This window comes from Platichthys flesus, chromosome 18, assembly GCF_949316205.1.
Source record: "Platichthys flesus chromosome 18, fPlaFle2.1, whole genome shotgun sequence".
Taxonomy (NCBI): Eukaryota; Metazoa; Chordata; class Actinopteri; order Pleuronectiformes; family Pleuronectidae; genus Platichthys; species Platichthys flesus.
Window position 1 is genome coordinate 4,812,741 of NC_084962.1, and position 19,343 is coordinate 4,832,083.

The following is a 19,343-nucleotide window of genomic DNA, read 5'->3' on the forward strand; positions in this document are numbered from 1 at the left end:
CATCCCGACCGGTTTCACGCACCCCCAATTCCCCTCCCCCTTAAAAAAAAACAGGGCCTATTTATAGCCGCATTAAATTCAACATCTTTAATCATGAACACATGATCAGAACACACAGAACAAAATAATCAAGAGGGTTTGTGATTGTGCATTCATGAGGCAATTCATCGTTATTCTCATCTGATATGTTTTCCCCCCAGAGTAACAATGTTTTCCAGAGTAAGTCTGATTCTGATCGGAGCTGCGTACATCTACTATCAGGTAAATATGCTTCTCCGTCTGGGTTAAATACTTTAAGACGGAAATATAATCAAGTGCATGTTTTGAATGTACCCACTGTAATTCTATCTTAATACTCTTATTATATTTTTGTTCAATCAATTAAGTCTTGCATATATAATAACATTAATTGACTAAATATTTAAAAGATAAAATAGAACTTTACAGTACAGTGTTGTTCATCATTTTTGCTCTGCAGGTATATTAACATTTATATATTTTAATTTGACATAAGTCTGAATCCTGATAGAAAGTATAAATCTGTTGTTTACCTGTTCTTGTCATTGCAGGTCAACGCATTAGGTGAGTCGTTTGGCAACATTGTCATACATTAAATAATATTTTTCAGAAACCTCCGTAAATTGGACAAGAATTAAGGGGCTGAGTTCACCATTATATAAATAGGCCAAATTGTGTCGAATTTTAGATACATTACAATTTAACTGTTAGCAGATACCCCTCGCCTGCCCCTTGCCTCTTTCAAACATGAAAGAGTACCTGTGGTAGCCTTCAATTGTCATGAAAACTCAAAGGTATTTAGTTTGTCCAGTTTGAGCTACTGCAAAAACGTTGTGGCATCCGTAGAGAGGACCCGCTCCGGATGTAAATATAAAGTATCTGAAATATAAAGGGCCAATTCTAGAGTAAAGAAATCAATAATCATACGATTTACATGATCCACATGTGACAACATCACAAGAATTTTTCATATTTAATTTCTGCCAATAAATCCCTTTTACCGGAATCTTACACACTGAACATTTAACATAAACGATCTGTAACGATAGCTAAACTAAAAACAAACAAAACAGAACCAAACCCAAAAAGCTTTTATCAGGAGGGAGAGAGAGGGAGAGGTCTTACTGCTGCCAGCTTGCTCCCAGCAGGTGAGGCCAATTCCAAAATCACAAAAACTGTATGTATGTTAATGATGAAGAGTATAGGGCTACACTCTCTTATGTATCAGATTATTTAAGTTCAACTGCTTGCTATGAATCCAAAAAGATAACACACAAACTATTTTTTTGTAGACTGTGGCTTTGCTGAGCTGGAAGTGGATAATAACATCACGATGAAGACCCAGACTATCTTGTCAGGTCTGAACATGTCAGTGTCAATCCAGGTGGAGCAAGCGGTTTACGTCAACGTGATGATTTCAGAAATCAAACTGGTTTCAGGTATCTTGCAGGAGCACTTTCTTCTTTCTGTGGTTATTTCACACTGCGACAGGGGAATGAGAGGGAGTTGGGAAGCAGGATGCACTGCTAAAATGAAAATTGTATTTGATTTATTTCACATGCATACAAACTGCTGGCTGTTTCATGAAATATATTTGAATTATTCAGACTTTTCCATGTATAGCATCACTAAACCCAAAACTGGCAAATTAACACTTTATTTTGACAAACCAGTAAAGCTAGCACTTCCTAAAATTCCCCCAAAAAAAACCTGTCTCCGCAAATTAACAATTATTTGCAATTTATCTAACTGCATGAACCTCTCAGACGAAATTTAATATCACTTTAATGTTACAGATACAGAGTGCATTAATATAATGTTTTTGGAGGATAGCCGCTACAACCGGTGTTGCTAACTTAGCGACTTTGTCGCTAAATCTGGTGACTTTCCAACCCTTATGGCGATTTCTTTTGTCAAAAGTTACTAGCGACAAATCTAGCGACTTTTCTGGTGATATTAGAGACTTTCTGGTGTTTTGGAGACTGACCTGAGTGACTGTTCTCAACGAGCATCGGGTGCCCCCTTGAGCCCCTCCGCCGTCCAAACACACTCACAGGTGCTCAGTCTCCCAGTAGCCTTGCGCAGCAGTCCCACTCCGTGTCCTCCAGACTGCAAATGAATCACGCATGCGCAAAGCCACCGCTGATCCTGCTCTGGCTTACAGAGCGGGATGTAAGTGTCAATGTATCTTCACTGTCACTGGAAAACTTGAGTCATGAGTCGGAATTTCAGAGATAATTATCTTATTGTTGCCTAAATCTAACCACAGATGGGTCTTATGATGCAAACCCCAGTCTCTGACTACAATCTATGGGATAAAACATTTTTGCCATCACAATATAATGAATTGTTCAATTAATTAGCTACATCAGTTTGTTAAGACAAAGGACAGTTATTCTTTAGAAAGGCTGTTTTTATGTAAAAGTATTATATTTTAAAAAATAATTCAGAATCATAATGTCACTCAATCGACATTATGAGGATAAAATCGGTATACCTATTTTCTTCATCAGCTAATTATCATTTATTGAATTCAACCACACCTACAGTCACAGTAACTTTAGATTTTTCATTCAGATTCACCCTTGATTAATAAGAATGTAGTCATGCATTTAATGTTACAAAAACAAATTTAGATTTCAAACTGAGTTTGAGGAATCTGACGATTGGGCTTCACTTTCTAGAATGCTTTCTGATTGGAGACACAACCAGTTGCAATTGCTCTGTCGGGTACAGTTGGAGCAACGAAGTGTGCTACAATTCCTCATGCTGCACCGAAACAACTTGCACACAAAACGTGGCCCACATCGAACCACTCTGCGTGGCCAAAGTCCAAGGTACCAGTCATGATATATGACCCCATATTTGTAGTATTTTTACTAGTATTTTCTCTTGATAATTTATAGTATTTTGAAAAGATCTCTGTGGCATAATATAGCAAAGGTCATTAAAACAACAACAGTGTTTGAATATATTTAATAATATATATACAAACTGTAGAGAGCAAAACTAAAACTAACGATAATATTTACAATCTACAGTTTCCATTAATGGATCTGTTACGCTGACGTCTGGATTCTGGGATGCTGACAAAACTACAAAGGTACATTTTGCTCTTGTAACAGGCTTATAATACCAGAGAGTGTTTGTCTCTAAAAAACACAAGTCAGATATACATTATTTAACCCTCTTTCTTTTCAAAGCTGAAGAGTGCTTTCAGATCTCGATTGAATGGCTATGAGTCCCTGAACATAACTGGTAGCAGGTAATGTAACTTGCTTGGCAAATGTTTTTGATAGGCTTTTGAGACAAAATAACAGAAAACAACTTCCATATCCTTACCTAAATGTACACTTTGCTATGTCATTAACCAATATATTTATTTGTTCTTTCCAAAGCGCCGAAACTGCTGACTTCAAGGCAGTCGTCTGCATCAAACTAAAGACCTCTGTACTTAATCAATTGCTGGAGGATCTGATGGCCAATCTCTCAGCTAAGGTTCGGGTCGACAATGTAGGTCAGTGAAAATGGGTCATTCATTTAAATCACAATGTTGTAGAAGATGTATTGCAAGTCCCCTATAGTCTACTATCTATATATTGCACTCTGAGAAAATATTAAATATATATATGTAGTGGGGGTTGCAATATGTGTGTGGTCAGTGCATGACGATTGCATCGTACATCTGCTGTATCACATGCATGTCTGTTGTTCACACAAGGACCGTTTGTGTGTGCCTTCTGCAGAGCTGCTACCTTAGGTGTCTGGTATGGCTATTGTATTTTCTTTGTAATAAAAGTAGCCTAGAATAAAGTAACCATAACCCTAATGTTCTCAACTAAATGCCAGGAATCTTTGGTATGAAGCCGAGCATCGGCCGTGCCAAATGGTAATCTAACATTTGCATGCACTGTTGTAACCTGGTTACTGTAAATCTGTAGGAGGTCAGTATTGGATTCCTCCCTAATCCCTCGCCTTATGATGGAAGAATGACTGGGTTGTTAAATCACCATTGCATTGTAAATTAAAAGATACATTTCATACAAATATGTTTATGTTTATACCATGGGAGCAACATAAAAGGTCAAAGTTTCCAATCATCCACTGGGGCATGTGAGTATGTAAGGGTGATTTAGACAGGAGGTGCCAAGGTATGTTGCTGTGGACGAAATACTGGGACAGATAGATGAATGACAGTTCACACAAACCAGTGGAAATTTGATGCTTTCAGACATGAGTTTGTCCTCCTAGAACCCTGAAGAAAACTCAGGATAATGTCTGAATGAGCCTATTTGAGAACACAGCATTGCTTTGAACACTTCTGAGCAGAGAATCTCCTGCTGCGTTGGTCATGTGTGAAACGCAAACTCTGGAGAAAGTCAGGAGCCCATTACGCAGTCGTTCTTTGGAGTGCATGTCTGACATCCACTGTATGGCTTTGTATCCATGTTGCCCTCTTCAACTAGGAATGGTCAACATCACAGCTCCAGAGGATATCGTGGCCTACAAGTCCAGCCCAACACTGAAATGCACATTTGAGGGGGCAGTACACAGCACTGGCTGGAAGTTGATCAGGGAACAAAAGCCTTTGGAGCTCACGAGTGGTACTGTGGTGACTGTCACAGACTGCAGTAGCGATCCGAAATACAGTTCCTGTATTGCAGTTACACTCAACAAAGTGACTGGCTACGGATCAGGCAAGTAGAATCGTTCCACATTGAAAAATGTTGTTAAGTTTCTACTGCTGCGATAAAATGCCTGACATGAGTGTTTTCCAGTGAATGTCCTTTTTTGGCAGGATCTTATCTGGATGTGAGCCCAAAGTAAATGGTTAAAAAGTGTTTTGTATTTATAAAGCACTTTTCTAGTCTTGATGACCACTCAAAGTGAACCGTATGGTAAATGTTTATTATGGCCACAATACCACAAAACAAATGCAGGCCACCTATGGCACCTTTGCTTTATTAGCGGTATTGCGATGGCCTACTTTTGGCCCAGACCCTGCAAAAAGGAGTTCAACACCCAAGTGCCATCATTCCTTGCACTATGTGGGCCAGCTGACAATGTTTGATGTGGGTCAAAACAATTTTGCAATGTGGGGGTTAATTGCAGAGGATATCACACCTTGTAAGCCTTATGAGGCAAGTTGTGATTCATGACTTTGTACTTTTCAAATAAAATCTAATTGATTGATAGATACATTTTTCATTAATTGGAAACCTCACTTCCTCTTTTCATTTGAATAAATGAGATTGAGCAAAACATTAATGTCTCCTGCTCTTGGATCAGTCAAGATATTTTTCTCTTACTGCAGTTTTCATTATTCAGCTGCACAAAGAGTCTCCAGAAAACAATGGGCCTCATTTACTAACATGTGCACAGAAATGTTATCATTCTCCGCACAAAACAAGTGCGTGCGTAAAATCGCCGCCGGATTCATGACACGTGCGCACCAGCAAATTTTGCTCTCACCTCCATGCGTATGTTTGTGAATCAGAATCATTCTAAATCGACAGGCACGTGTCCGCTCTCAGCAATTTGTATACCGCCATCCGTTTGTCATGAAGAGAGCAGGTATGCTTGGTCTGAGGAAGTTCTACATTTGTTCGCAGAGCACGAACAAATTTAGGTCAGAACATGTTGATGAATCCCAGATTTGTGCATCAAAAGGGTTGTCTAAAACCAACCTGTTATCCCACACTCTCGATGAGAGATTGCACAGTACACTCGTAATCTGATCATTTTTCAGAACAAATTTTCAGCCTTTATACTTTACATTAATTTGTAATATCCCTTTGTCATTTGCCATCTTTGAAATATTTATTGCTTTACATCATTGTACTAAATGTTGTGATTCAAATCACGTGTGATTGTTATCAAAGGACTACTTGGTCCTGTGTGTGTTGACAATCTATTTATATGATAATTACACAAGTGACCCTCCTTCTGTCTATGGTAAATGGTCTGTATTCAAGGTATATAATGCATTTCTAGTCTTGCACTCAAAGTGCTTCATAGTACGGTTTTGCCATCCACCCTAATTTTGTGCAGTCCTTCTATCATACATTAATCCAACACTGCCACACATCTGACGGAGGCATTTTGTTCAGTATTTTGCCCAAGATTCAAGATTCAAGATTTTTATTGTCAAATGCACAACAATAACATTAAGCAGTCGCTGGCAGTGAAATGCTTGAGTCTCAGGCTCTCTTCTAACAATGCTCAAGTAATTACAACCTATACAATCAAATAAAATAGAAATAGTATAAAATAGAATATCACAATTTAAAATAGAAATAATGTATATATATCTAAATATATATAAACAGCTGAGAAGAAAATAAACAACAAAAGTGCAAATATGCAGATATGTCATGGAGAGGAGTTTAAAAGTCGTATGGCCTGGGGGATGAAGCTTTCTCTGAGCCTGGTGGTGCGGGACCGGATGCTGCGGTACCGTCGGCCAGATGGCAGCAGGCAAAAAGGTTTATGGCTGGGGTGAAAGGGGTATTTGATAATCACTTCACAAGGGCACTTCTTGTTGTGATCAAACTGCCAACCATCTGGTACAAACTTTTTTACTAAGTTTATATAGATAACTGAGTAGCCTATAGATGTCTCTGGAGTTAGGGTTAGGGTTAACACTGCATATACTGCATTCAATCATGTCTGAATTGGGGGTTTCTATGTTTGTGTGCCCGTCACGATATATTTGTACCTTATGACGTTTCATCAGCGAAAAACTGAAGTGCTGGCATCTACTTGTGCAAAAAGTGATTCAAATTTTGGTTTGAGCAAAAGCATATCAGACAAGTTGGTGATCCAAGTCATCTTTTAGACCAAAAAGTCTAATTCATTCTGTTTTCAGCTGTAGAAGGTAATTTACCGGCATTTTTTCCACAGGTACATATGAGTGTCGATTCACTTTTGGGTCAGTCACACACACAGCCAAGGCAGAGCTGAAAGTGTCACTCCTGCCTGAAGAGATCACCATGAAAATCGATCCACCTGTAGCAGACTGTTCAAACAGCAGTAACTTAGAAGTGACTGTGACTGCCACCATCCAAAATAGCAATGAGAGCTACAACGTTTCATGGCAATTCCCTGGAGCGAAGCTAAGTAGAGGATCCGGACCAGGTAAGACAAACCTACAATATATTTCCTTCTGTGAGCTGCAGGTCCAGAATACATGATGATATCAACATAGATTTAAATTAACTTACATGCACTTAAATGCATTCAAAATCTAGAACCACAAATGGAGCCCTGAAACTAGCATCTGTTTTTTGTTGCAGCTCCTGGAAATATCCTGGTCTATTCTGTCAAGTCAAAGTTTCCATGCAACAAAACTACCCCAACAAAATGGGAAGTCACTTTTAAAAACCAAAAAGGACAGACGAAAAATGAAAGTGTGGATATCCTAACCGTCTTTGGTATAATTTATTTATAAGGTTAAATTATACAGTGTTTTATATTTCTTTTCTCTAACCATCTAATGGTGTGCTGCATTTTTTTCTAGCATCGGACAAATTTTGTGATTTACATGAAGATTGGCCAAAAACCCCAGAAGGAGGTACAGTGATTAATCAGTGTGAAAATGGCAAGACTGGTTACAGGTCTCGTACTTGTAAAGATGGCGAGTGGAAGACAGTGTTCTCCTCCTGCATCAGCGCAGAGTTGAAGAAAGTTATAAATGCAGCAGAGGTAAGTGTTGCATTATAGCTCGTGTAGCTCTCCCTGGACTCAGAAAAGTTAAATCCTGATGTTTTGTCAAAATGAATTATGTACATAGTAATATTTGAACCTTATTTATACATTTTTTAAAAATTTTAGCAGTTATGTGACATTTGTGCACAAACGGCCCTGGATGAAATTACCAAATTCACTCTCTATCATGGTCTAATGCAGTGTTTTTCAACCTATTTTGAGCCACGGCACATTTTTTACATTTACAAAATCCTGGGGCACACACCCAACCAAAATGACACAAAACGACACTCTATGGCCTAACACAGTACATATAATACATATAGTTAGTAATATAGTTTATAAATGTATTAAAAATAACTATTTTAAATTATTTCAGCCCTTTATTACTCTTAACTTTTAATGAGCACAAATTGAATCAGATTTATGAAACAATCTTTGATTAACTAAACTTTATTTAACGCAGACATATTATGCCTATTTTATCACTGTTGATATGGTTCCTTGGTTTCTTAATGAAATGTCTGTAACATATTTCGGTCAAAATACCACAAGGACCATTTAAAACAGGACCTTTTAACCCTGTCTAAAACAGCCCTCCTCAGATTGACCTGTTTTGAGTGCCAATAGTTACTCCCGCCGTTTACCCGCTCTTCATTGAATTTCTTCACTTTGACATTCAGAGCACTGGGCAGAAATCACATTGCGTCAACACCCACCGTGGGCCTTCGCGATGCTTTGTTTTAATTAAACAGTCGGATTCCCCTGGTCCACACCGGTTCTAAGTCAGCTGCTAGGCGCCAGCCGAGGCGCACCGCCGGAGGGAAGGGCCCGACACGCATCCAGAGTCGCAGCTGCTGACCGCCGTACCTGGTCCCCTCCAACCGGTCCCCGCCAAAGAAAGCCCCCGCATCAGCGACGCCGTGAAGCACTACGGACGAGGACCCCCCCCCCCCCCCCCCAAAAAAATATCGGTGCGTGCAGCACAACGAGCCTCCGGCACCATGGAGAGGAGGGCGACTGCTCCCCCAGCCGCGGCACGTGCCCAGTGGTTTAACCACAAATACTTATGAACATCGGCCAATGATATCGGTGAAAGTCAAGTTTATTACCGACGTGCCGATGTCGGTAAACGAGGCAGTATCGGCCGCTGCCGATGTTCGGCCGATACATCGGTGCAACACTAGATATTAGATAATTTCCGACGGCACACCTGACGATCTCTAACGGCACACTAGTGTGCCGCGGCACGCTGGTTGAAAATCACTAACTAATGAAGTTACACATGCCAAGCACCAATCACTGATCAGAATGCACACAAGATGACCTATCAGTTCCCTGATCAGTTTATCAGGTCACCTACTTATAAACATGTATATACATTCTTGTATTTTGAGTTCATTTGTAGCACCTTGTATTGCAACTTTGCATGGAAGGCTATGTATATATTAAAGCTAGACGAAAAGCAGATTCTTCCATCAGCCACCAATCTCAACCTCTAGCTCAAAAATGTTAATTACAAAAAAACTCTCAAAGCCACGCACAGAAATTATGGAATATTATAATTCCAAGGTCAAAGCTGTTTAGACTCCATTTTCATTAGGGTCAAGGTGATGTTGTTTGTGTTCTTTTGTAGACTGTTACTCTGAGATATTTAGTTTTTGTTTCTAGGACTTCAAGACGGGCATAGGGGCTACACAGGAAGCAGCCATGGGGATCTTTGAATCGCTTAAGGACACCACTACATCTACTTCTAGTAATGACCCTGCTGGAATCAGTGCTTCTATCAGCATAATGAAAGTAATGGCCACTGGATCAGAAAGCATCACCTTGAAGGAAGAAGTCTTTGATGTAAGTCACTGTTGGTCATTACTACTCTTCCTGTAATTGATGTATAGTATTGAGCTGCATAACATTCCCAACACAAAGAACTGGGGTTGATGTTTTTTCAAAAACTTTAACTCACATCGTTTTGCCTTCTTCAGCAGACAGAGTGGCCTAGTTGTCATGGTGATAGTTGTTTTAAACCTCAGTTCAAAATTCATGTCTTAACAAACGGGGGTGGCACAGTGGTGAAAGAGGTTCCAATCCCAGCATGGCTGAGGCCAACCGTGCAAGTGTTCTCCCCGGGTCTCAAGTATTAATCAGGAAGTTTCTCTCTCTCTCTCTCTCTCTCTCTGTATTCTGGATGGATTGGTGACATGTCCAGTAGAGATGAGCCGGATACTCGGCTGAAACGAGTATCCGGTACGGATAAAGCACTTTTGCCGAGCACGAGTATTATACGAGTAATACGAGTCAATATCTGTGCTCGGACTGAATGAAAATCCTAACAGCGTCACAGCGCTCCTCCCCTTCACACACCGCTCTGCTCACTCACTCACAGAACAGCTCTCTGTCTCTCAGTCACTCAGGTTCGCGGGTCTTTAAGTTTGTTTTTATTTCAGTTTGTACTTACGTATTAACCAGTAGAGGTCCGTTAAACGTGGGTTCGTTCAGACGTGGTGCTGGTAGAAAGCGACTCGCGTTGCGTCTCTGCCTGTCGGATTTTTTTTTTTTTTTTTAAACAGTTTTTTTGTTTGACTTCACGCATTGAGTGTCTGACTACTCTCTAGCGCAGGGGTGTCAAACTCATTTTAGCTCAGGGGCCACATGGAGGAAAATCTATTCTCAAGTGGGCCGGGCCGGTAAAATCATGGCATAATAACCTAAAAATAATGACAACTTCAGATTGTTTTCTTTGTTTATTTTGGTCCAAAATAGGACAAGCACATTCTGAAAATGTACACATCACAAATGATCCTCTTGACAAAACTCTTCAAGCTAGTTGAAAATTCTTTGGAAAAAATTGGTGCAATTTCAAGAACACAATGCCTTAGTGATGGAACTTAGACTTCGTCTCAGTGTAGCTACAAACAAATTTAACTTTAAGTCACAGCCTTCCTGGGATTGAACAAAATAAAAATAAATAATGAATAAATAAATAAAACAACTCTTCTAGGTATCAAATACCTCATTTGTCATTTCCACATATTAATCCTGTGCAAACTTGACAAACCATACAAACTGAGGTAGAAACTATTCAAGAGGGTTGAGTTACTCCCTGCCTTGTAGGCTAAACTATTTATTGATAGAAAAATAAAAGCTGTGCATTGCATGAACAATTTCAACAAACCAAACTTATGAACTGAAGTGACTGACATTATTACAGTAAATCACACACTGTTCACTTTCTTTAAATTTCCACAGAAGACAATCATTTTCACAGAATTATATCAGGGTGCAGTGTCTCATGCAGCATTTTAAGTGGGTTTACACATAGTTTATTTCACTCCTGAAACGAGGCATCTTTTAGCTTTCACAAGTGCATCAATATCAGGCGTCACATCTTGAGTGGCAGCCAATTTCAGGATGTTATTCAAGTGCTTGTGCGTGAGCCTTGAGCGCAGCTTTGTTTTATTGATGCTCATTACAGAGAAAACTTGCTCACAAAGATATGTGGTTCCAAACATGCAACACTTTTGCAGCAAGGGCTGTCAAGTTGGGGTAACGTGGCAAGAGATACTGATAAAATGTGTCCAAGCCAGCTGCGGCAAATTTGCCCTTCAAATCTGAGTCACACTGCAAGTCTATTATTTCAAGTTGGATGTTGACGGGAAGATCAGAGGCATTCGCGGTGAATGGCGAGCAACAAACTTTGAAGTCTTTCTCCAGTTCACCAAAAATCTGAAAGCGTTGCTCAAACTCCCGCAATAGTCCCGTTATTTTATCTTTAAACCGCTTCATGTCTGCGGCATGTTCGGTCGCGCACACATCTTTCAGACAAGGAAAGTGAGCTGCATCACCACCTGCGAGTTGCGTCTCCCATAATGACAGCTTCAACTTGAACGGACATATGCCGTCATAATACTGAGTGACAACTTTGTTGCGCCGTTGCAGCAATTTGTTCAAGTTATTCAAATGCTCTGTAACATCTACCATAAATGCAAGGTCCTGCATCCATTCTGTGGACTGAAATTCCAACACTGGTTTGCCCTTTTTTTCCATGAACTGTTCAATTTCCTCTCGTAATTCAAAGAAACGCCACAGCACAGCACCTCGGCTTAACCATCTTACCTCGGTGTGGTATGGCAGCCCATAGTTGTGGTCTTTCTCTCTGAGAAGGCTGTCAAACTGACGGTGATTCAGGCCTCTGGATCGGATGAAATTAACAGTTTGGATGACCACCTTCATGACGTTATCCATCTTTAATGACTTGCAACACAAAGCCTCCTGATGCAAAATACAGTAAAAAGTCCAAAAATCACGTCCTCCATTTACAGTCTGCACTTTCTCTCTGAACTTTGTCACTACACCTGCTTTTCTCCCGATCATTGAGGGCGCACCATCTCTAGCCAGGCTGACAGCGCGGGACCAGTCCACTCCGATCCTGTCCAGGGCGCCGACGAGTGCGGTGAAAATATCAGCTGCTGTTGTAGTATCCATCATTGGCACCAACTCCACGAACTCCTCGGTGACGGTCAAAGTGTCATCAACTCCGCGGATGAATATGGCCAGTTGCGCAACATCTGTAATGTCCGTGCTTTCGTCAATTGCAACTGAAAACGCAATAAATGACTTTACTCTGCGCTTCAATTGGCTGTCCAAATCCACAGAAAGATCAGAAATCCTGTCTGCAACTGTGTTTCTTGTCAGGCTGATATTTGCAAAAGCCTGGCGCTTTTCAGGGCACACAATCTCCGCAGGGTTCAGCATGCATGTTTTCACAAATTCCCCCTCGCTAAATGGCTTTGAAGCCACTGCAATTTCATTAGCAATAATGTAGCTGGCTTTCACTGCAGCGTCACTGATTTCTCGGCTATGAGTAAACACAGACTGCTGTTTCTTCAGACCCGCCAACAATTCATTCACCTTCTCTCTTCTCTGTTGTCTTTGAAAGTTGTTGTATTTGTCGGCATGAAGAGTCTCATAGTGGCGGCGAACGTTATATTCTTTCAGCACTGAGACTTGCTGTAAACACACCAAACACACAGCTTTCCCATTCGATTCCGTGAATAAATAGGAGGATGACCATTTTTCTTGGAACAGTCTGCACTCTGCGTCCACTTTTCTCTTTCTTGACAGAGACATTTTGTCACGTAATGGTTAAGTCGGGCAGGCAGAATGGCAAGCTAGCTCCGGACTACCTGTAGCCTTCTTGCTAACCCCCGGTATAAACAGTTTGCTTGCTTAACAGAATTGCTATTGCGCCATCCAGTGGACACATTCAGAACAGCAGTTTCTGGTTCATTTTTATGCATGGCAAAATCATCCCGCGGGCCGGATTAAACCCATAAGCGGGCCTGATCCGGCCCATTCGATTAAGTTGGCTCTAACCAGTTTTATTTTACTTCACGCACTGACTGTCTGACACATTCTAGGTAGTAGTGGTATAAAAAATATTACAAATTAAGCTACACACACACACACACACTCCCCCTCTCTCTCTCTGTCTCTCTCTTACTCACTCATACACACACTCACACACACACTCCCGGGTTAAATCACACCCACTTCCGGGTTAGGCCCCACCCACTCCGAGTACGGATACGGATACAGATAATGCTGTACTCGCTCATCCCTAATGTCCAGGATGTGCCCTACCTCTCACACAGCTGGAATTGGCTCCAGTGCCCCCCACCCATCAAAGGATAAGCATTATAGATGATAATAGATGAATGGTTGGATAACAAGTGGTCATATGGGGTTCAAGCATTCAAGTTCAATTGTAAATATTTCGAAGATGCTACAGATGCCTGTGTTCATGTGAAGGCTGATAAAAACAGTGTTTTAAGTTTGACCTGTGATGACCGAGGTCGAAATTATTAAAACCATTTCATGAAACATTACTGACTGCTTCTATGGAAAGTCAAGAGATCACTTTGGGAACGATTCAAATGAACAATATCTTCCATTAGACTCTTAAATTGTAGTAAATTCTCAATAATCTCCTAAACGCAGAATATTACCATAGAGGGATAATCCACGGAAAAATTAAAATTCACACATTGACTACTCAAACCTATTCTGATGGAGGGTTGGGTTAAATGTTTCAGTTCACAAAAATTTGTGTTTGAAATGGCTCACAAACTCAGAGTCTTCCAAAACTGTACATAATGTTTATCTATTCATCGTCTGTTTGAAACGTGCCTGTTCACTTTTTTTTTCTTTAATGTTTCTTTTTCAGGATTTTCTTAATGCAGCGAGCAATTTATTGGCCAACAACTGGACAGGAGTCAACGAATCTATAACAAATGATATGTCATTACAATACCTTGACGGTGTGGAGAATCTGGTGAAGAACATCCAAGTGAACAACACTTTGAATATCTCCAAACCAAACTTGGACCTCAAAGTCTCAAAAGGGGACTGTAATATCTCGGTGTTTGATGTGACTGTTCAACTCAACGAGACTGGCGGACAGTTCAAAACTGTTGGTGTGAGAAATCTGATGGAAAAATTAAACAACAGGTTTAAACCAACATCAACAGCTCCGCATAACCTTATGCTGATAGTCACAAAGAACGGCAGTTCATCCACCGAGATTACAATGGACTTCCCCATCAAGCAGCTGAACGACACTGAACTACACTGTGTCTTCTGGGACACCAAAAACATGACCTGGTCAGACACAGGTTGCAGAGTTGAACGTGATAGTAATCACAGTGATAGTAATCACAGTGATAGTAATCAAATTGATAGTAATCACACAGTCTGCAAGTGCACCCACCTGACTTCATTCGCTGTCCTCATGTCCAAGTGCAATACACCTAACAACGACAAATCTAACGTCATCCTAGAGATCATTACCTATGTTGGCCTGGCAGTATCCATCTGCTCTCTGGTGATCCTCCTCATCATTGAGGCTCTCGTGTGGTCAGTTGTGGTCAAGACTGATCTCTCATATTTCCGTCACACAGCACTGGTGAACATCGCCGTGTTCCTCTTGCTCGCTGACTGCAGTTTTTTGGCATCTATGTCACCTGAGAACCTCAGTGATCAATGGTGCCTAATTTTGACCTTATGCAGACACCTATTTTATTTGGCCATGTTCAGCTGGATGCTGTGCATGAGCGTCATGCTCACCCACCGGCTCATCTTTGTCTTCAACCCGCTAAGGAAAAGAGTCTTCATGTTCCTATCCAGTATCGTAGGCTATGGTTGCCCAGTTCTCATTGTGGGAATCAGCTATGTCTATTGCAGATACAACGAGAAGGAATACTATAACAAGAAAACATGCTGGCTAGTTTTTGATGGAACCTTGGATGGCTCGTTGTTTGCTTTCCTCATCCCTGTGGGAACTGTTATTTTCACAAATCTTTTTTCAATGGCGGTCGTCATTTTTACTCTGTTGAAGTCCTCCGCCCCTGATGGCAGCAAGTCGGATGAGAAGGAGACATTTAAGAGCATCATTAAAGTGGTGATCTTTCTCACACCAGTTTTCGGAGTAACATGGGGTATTGGCTTCCTTCTGCAAATATTAAATAAGGACCACGAGGCATATCCTTTTCTTCTGTACAGTTCCACCATCCTCAATACCTTCCAGGTAATTTGAGCAGAGCATACACACCAAACATAATGTTGACATTAGCTGTGCTTTGATCCTCCTTTTCTTACTTAATGCCTGTTCTACAACTCAGAGTATTGTGTATCCGATGTTCAATCTGGCATCAGTGCTCTCTTTTCCTAGCCTGACGTTGTCATACTCACAATTCTAGTCAGAATGTGAGTCTGAGACCGCTCCATTGGGCTGTGATTATGGGGCGTGTTTCAACTGACCAGGAAATAAAATTCCTCTTCGCTCAATTGGATAGACCTACAACCAATCAGAGCAACGTAGTATGTAACGTATGTTAAGCAACGCATTGTGAGTTATTTACTAACGCCGGGTTCACACCGGATGCTGAAGCGATGCCGAAGCGACCCTTCAGAGCAGCGTCAAGCCTTAAATAACAGCTGGCTCCCATCCACTCCCATGTTAAAACTTTGTGCGGGTCACACCGGAGGCTGAAACGTCGCCCTGCGCCAAGGCTGCCTCGCGCCGTGCAGCGATCGTTTCGGCGTCGAGTCTATTTATTGCGCTTGACGCGAGTGTATCGCACCAGGAAACACACTGAAAATCGATCTTAAACTATATTGATGACATATTTTATATAATATAAATGATCAAATATGCATCCCCTTCTGTTGTCCTGCAGTTTTAATTTGACCAATGACATTATTAAATGTCTCCCTCTGCCCATCCACTACAGCCACACAAGCAGTGATACAGATAAAAAGAGAGAGAGGGGGGGACTACGTATTCTCCACATAGGCTTGAGTGGAGAATACGTAATTTACCCTCAACACCCGACATTTAACGGAGCAAACAGCTCTTCAACATGGATGACATTAAATTAATAATTGAAGTGGAGAAGTGCAGTGAGTTGTATGATCCTCAGAACATGTTGTATAAAGACAACACCAAGAAAGACAAATGTTGGGACGCTGTTGCTTAATGTTGGAGCAACAAGTAAGTATATGCTTTTAATCTACTGGATCAACGGGTGATATTATTAGCGCTGCCCGGCGGTTCAGCGTCGCTTCAGTGTCCGGTGTGAACAGCCAAGCGCCGGCGCGATAGGGATTAGCGTGGTGCATTGGCGTCGCCTCCGCATTCTCTGTTCCTCTTTCAAAATGAATGCGCTGTCGATGTCTTCTAAAACAGACTCAATGGCAGCATCTACACATCTCAGCTCTCGAGCGGCAGGCATGTTTGTTGAAAACGAATTCAACCCAAGGGCACTTTGATGACGTGGTTGATTACGTTACCGTTGATCATCTGTCCATCATCGTATAAAACCCGCCCTGACAATCTGATTGGTCCGGATGATTTCGAACCGGGCATAATTTCTCCCCAACGGAGTGACTCCAGACCGAACTTCCCGACCTCAAATGTTGTGGGCGGGGCTAAGTTCGTCTGGCAACTTTACCGGCATTTATTCCAGACCATGGAACACAGTGGACCATTTTTATGAAAGGTAACAAGGGATTGACTTTTGTGGCTCCAGATGGAGTTGTGTCAAGTCTAAGAGTCTAATTTGAGTCAGTTGGGTGAGAAAATGGAGTTGGAGTTGTAGCATTAGAAAGACATGAAGATTCCAGATGCCTGTGAACTGCTCCTAATTTCTGCTTGAGGCAATTTTGGTTTAAGACTAAATATAAAACATAACAAACAAAAATTTCTGGCAAACTTAATAACAGTTTGAGATGCATTGTAATTACAATGCAGCTAAGAAAAGACAGGACATCAGCTTTGACCTTGAAATCACTTCTCCTACTTTTTACCATTGCTGCTCTTTGTTCTTAGTATTTTCTAAAACCGGCAGCTGCAGGGTAATGTACTTCCTGTGAACAGTTCATGTGTATGGCAATGTGAGTTTGGAATAAACTTAAAAGAGATGTTATGTTTTTCAAATGCCATTTTCAAATGTTTAGCAGTAGTTTTTTTATTACTATTTGCTCCACCATTGCATAAGGCACATTTACAAACGTCAAACAACCTCCTGCTGTAATTTGTATTGCCCTTTGCGAAGAAATGCATTACTTATTATGAAATGTGAAAAGTGCAGTATCTTTGACATATTTCTTCTCCTACAGGGCCTTTTCGTGATGTTAACAGGGGTTTTTGCAGAGCCAAAGGTATTTTTGTCATTTTACCTTTGCTGTTCATGCTCCATCTGTTTCAATATGTTCATTATGTTTTTATAATATGCAAAAACTACAACACTGCCTGTGGAACCGACACAAAATGCATTATAGAACCCAATAATGCTTCCAGTTATTAAAATTATTTGTTATTTGTTTTATTATTAACAGGTGCGTCAAGAACTGTTAAAGCGAATGGTAGGTTTGCCAAGATATTCATTTCATAATTACACCACAACATGACAGACATGTGCATAATTTTTCTGTTTGCTTCTACTTGCAGGATAAAGGAAAATATGACACCATGAAGAATTCAACCTCAGCCTCAAACACCAAAGAAAGATGAAAGCAAAGGTCGGTCTTATGTTGTCATTTATTGTCTCCTTATGTGTTGATGTATTCGCTCCATCTTCAGAGATGCAAACATAAAATTTCAGGCATATAGATCCACTTAGGCTGTAAGGCTGATTTCTGTCGCAACTACTATGCTGGTCCGTGGGTAGAATTTTTTACAATGTTTACAATCTTAGTTTATAGTGTTAGCATTGAGTTGCAAAATTATTTATGTCTGTAGTTTCTAGGTATTTGATCATGAAGCACTGGACAGTTAGAATTCTGACATGATAATGACATTAGATTGAAAGTTTAAGGAATCACAAAAGCATTCAAATTAGGTGAGGCCGATATATATCAATATATCGAATGCAAGGTGTGTTCAAGTGAAGCAGCCAGTCAGTGACTTTGTTGAAAAACAGTGGAAGCAAACAGTGAAAACACAGAGTTTATTCTATATTCCACAGCTGCTTTATGATCAGAAACAACTACATTTTTATTTGACTCGAAACAAGGTCATTTACATCGTGTTTTAAGCCTAAATGTCCACAGATATCTTCCGTCGAGGTGCATTTAGGGGATTATTTGTACAGGGATATAGAGACGATTTCACAATATCAAGATCTATATTGTGTATTGATATTTGTTTTTGGTTATAATCATTAGGGTTATAAGTCTGTACCAAATTTGATGGTAATCCATACAATTGAGGTGGGATCTGGGAGGGAGCCCTATAATATTCCTACTTCCAAATTTTCGTTTTGTTATCTTAAATGTTACTTTATATATAAAAATAAGGGACCCCAAATATGTCTCTCCTAAAGAGTTGTTATGGCCACCAGTTTTAAGTATTTCAACTTTGTGTGTCATTGCTGATGCAAATATTTTCTTTCTAGTTGCGGCAGAGATTTTATAATCTAACGAAGTCAAAACTTATAATCTTGGCATTTCGGTGAATCTAACGCAACTTAGAAAAGGAAAGTGACAATGCTAGTGTGGCAGTTGACCATGCCACGGGGCTCTCCTTTTCAGCAGTTTTGTGTATTCCATCTGGCTTCTGTTTTATGCTGTGGTGATGAGAATGTTGTGATGTTTGCTGCATACAATGTGGAGAAAAATGGTGCTCTAATGTCCATAGAAGTAATCCGCCCATCAGGCTTTGATAAGTTACGTGAACTGAGTCTGTCAGTGTAAATACCAAGAAATCGGTTTTGTGCCACTTTTCAGCAAAAAATATTCAGTACATCATTTGAGAATAAATGTAATTTCTGTGTTTCAGGTGGTGCCAAGAGAAACAGCAACTCACATGTTCAGTACATGAAGAGAAAATGACTTAGAGTTTAATTTGTGGTATATTATACTTCCTGAACACGTATAAAGGTGTCAATGTTTACCCTAAAAACACGTTTAATTATTAAGTAAGGTGTATGATATAATCTGGTGTTTTTAAATGTTGTATACACATAGAAAAATTTCTAGGACAATTTTATTCAAAAGGAATGTCTATAGATTGAAATTATGTTGCATGAATAACATAGCCTGTATGCTATATTTGCATT

At 40.3% G+C, this 19,343-nt stretch overlaps 1 protein-coding gene and 1 long non-coding RNA gene across 2 annotated transcripts; both read left to right on the forward strand.

Annotated features, from left to right (window-relative positions):
• The first annotated feature begins 207 nt into the window (after positions 1–207).
• LOC133973904 (adhesion G protein-coupled receptor F5-like) lies at positions 208–15,319 on the forward strand. Its single transcript, XM_062411981.1, has 12 exons — positions 208–261; positions 570–582; positions 1,311–1,457; positions 2,703–2,855; positions 3,060–3,121; positions 3,222–3,283; positions 3,417–3,535; positions 4,485–4,715; positions 6,922–7,155; positions 7,538–7,722; positions 9,397–9,576; positions 13,952–15,319. Exons 1-12 carry the CDS (start codon positions 208–210, stop codon positions 15,317–15,319), a joined length of 2,808 nt encoding a protein of 935 aa, XP_062267965.1.
• Positions 15,320–17,620: 2,301 nt separating this feature from the next.
• On the forward strand, positions 17,621–19,297 carry LOC133973890 (uncharacterized). Its single transcript, XR_009924619.1, has 3 exons — positions 17,621–17,649; positions 17,735–17,805; positions 19,064–19,297. It is a non-coding gene; the product is annotated as an uncharacterized LOC133973890 (long non-coding RNA).
• Positions 19,298–19,343: the final 46 nt, after the last annotated feature.

Excerpts from the sequence above, each read along its gene's own strand:
- LOC133973904 (XM_062411981.1), top strand. The coding sequence starts at position 208 with ATGTTTTCCAGAGTAAGTCTGATTCTGATCGGAGCTGCGTACATCTAC. Across the intron at positions 1,458-2,702 it reads AGAAATCAAACTGGTTTCAG|AATGCTTTCTGATTGGAGAC; the intron begins GTATCTTGCAGG and ends TTCACTTTCTAG. Across the intron at positions 9,577-13,951 it reads TGAAGGAAGAAGTCTTTGAT|GATTTTCTTAATGCAGCGAG; the intron begins GTAAGTCACTGT and ends TTTCTTTTTCAG.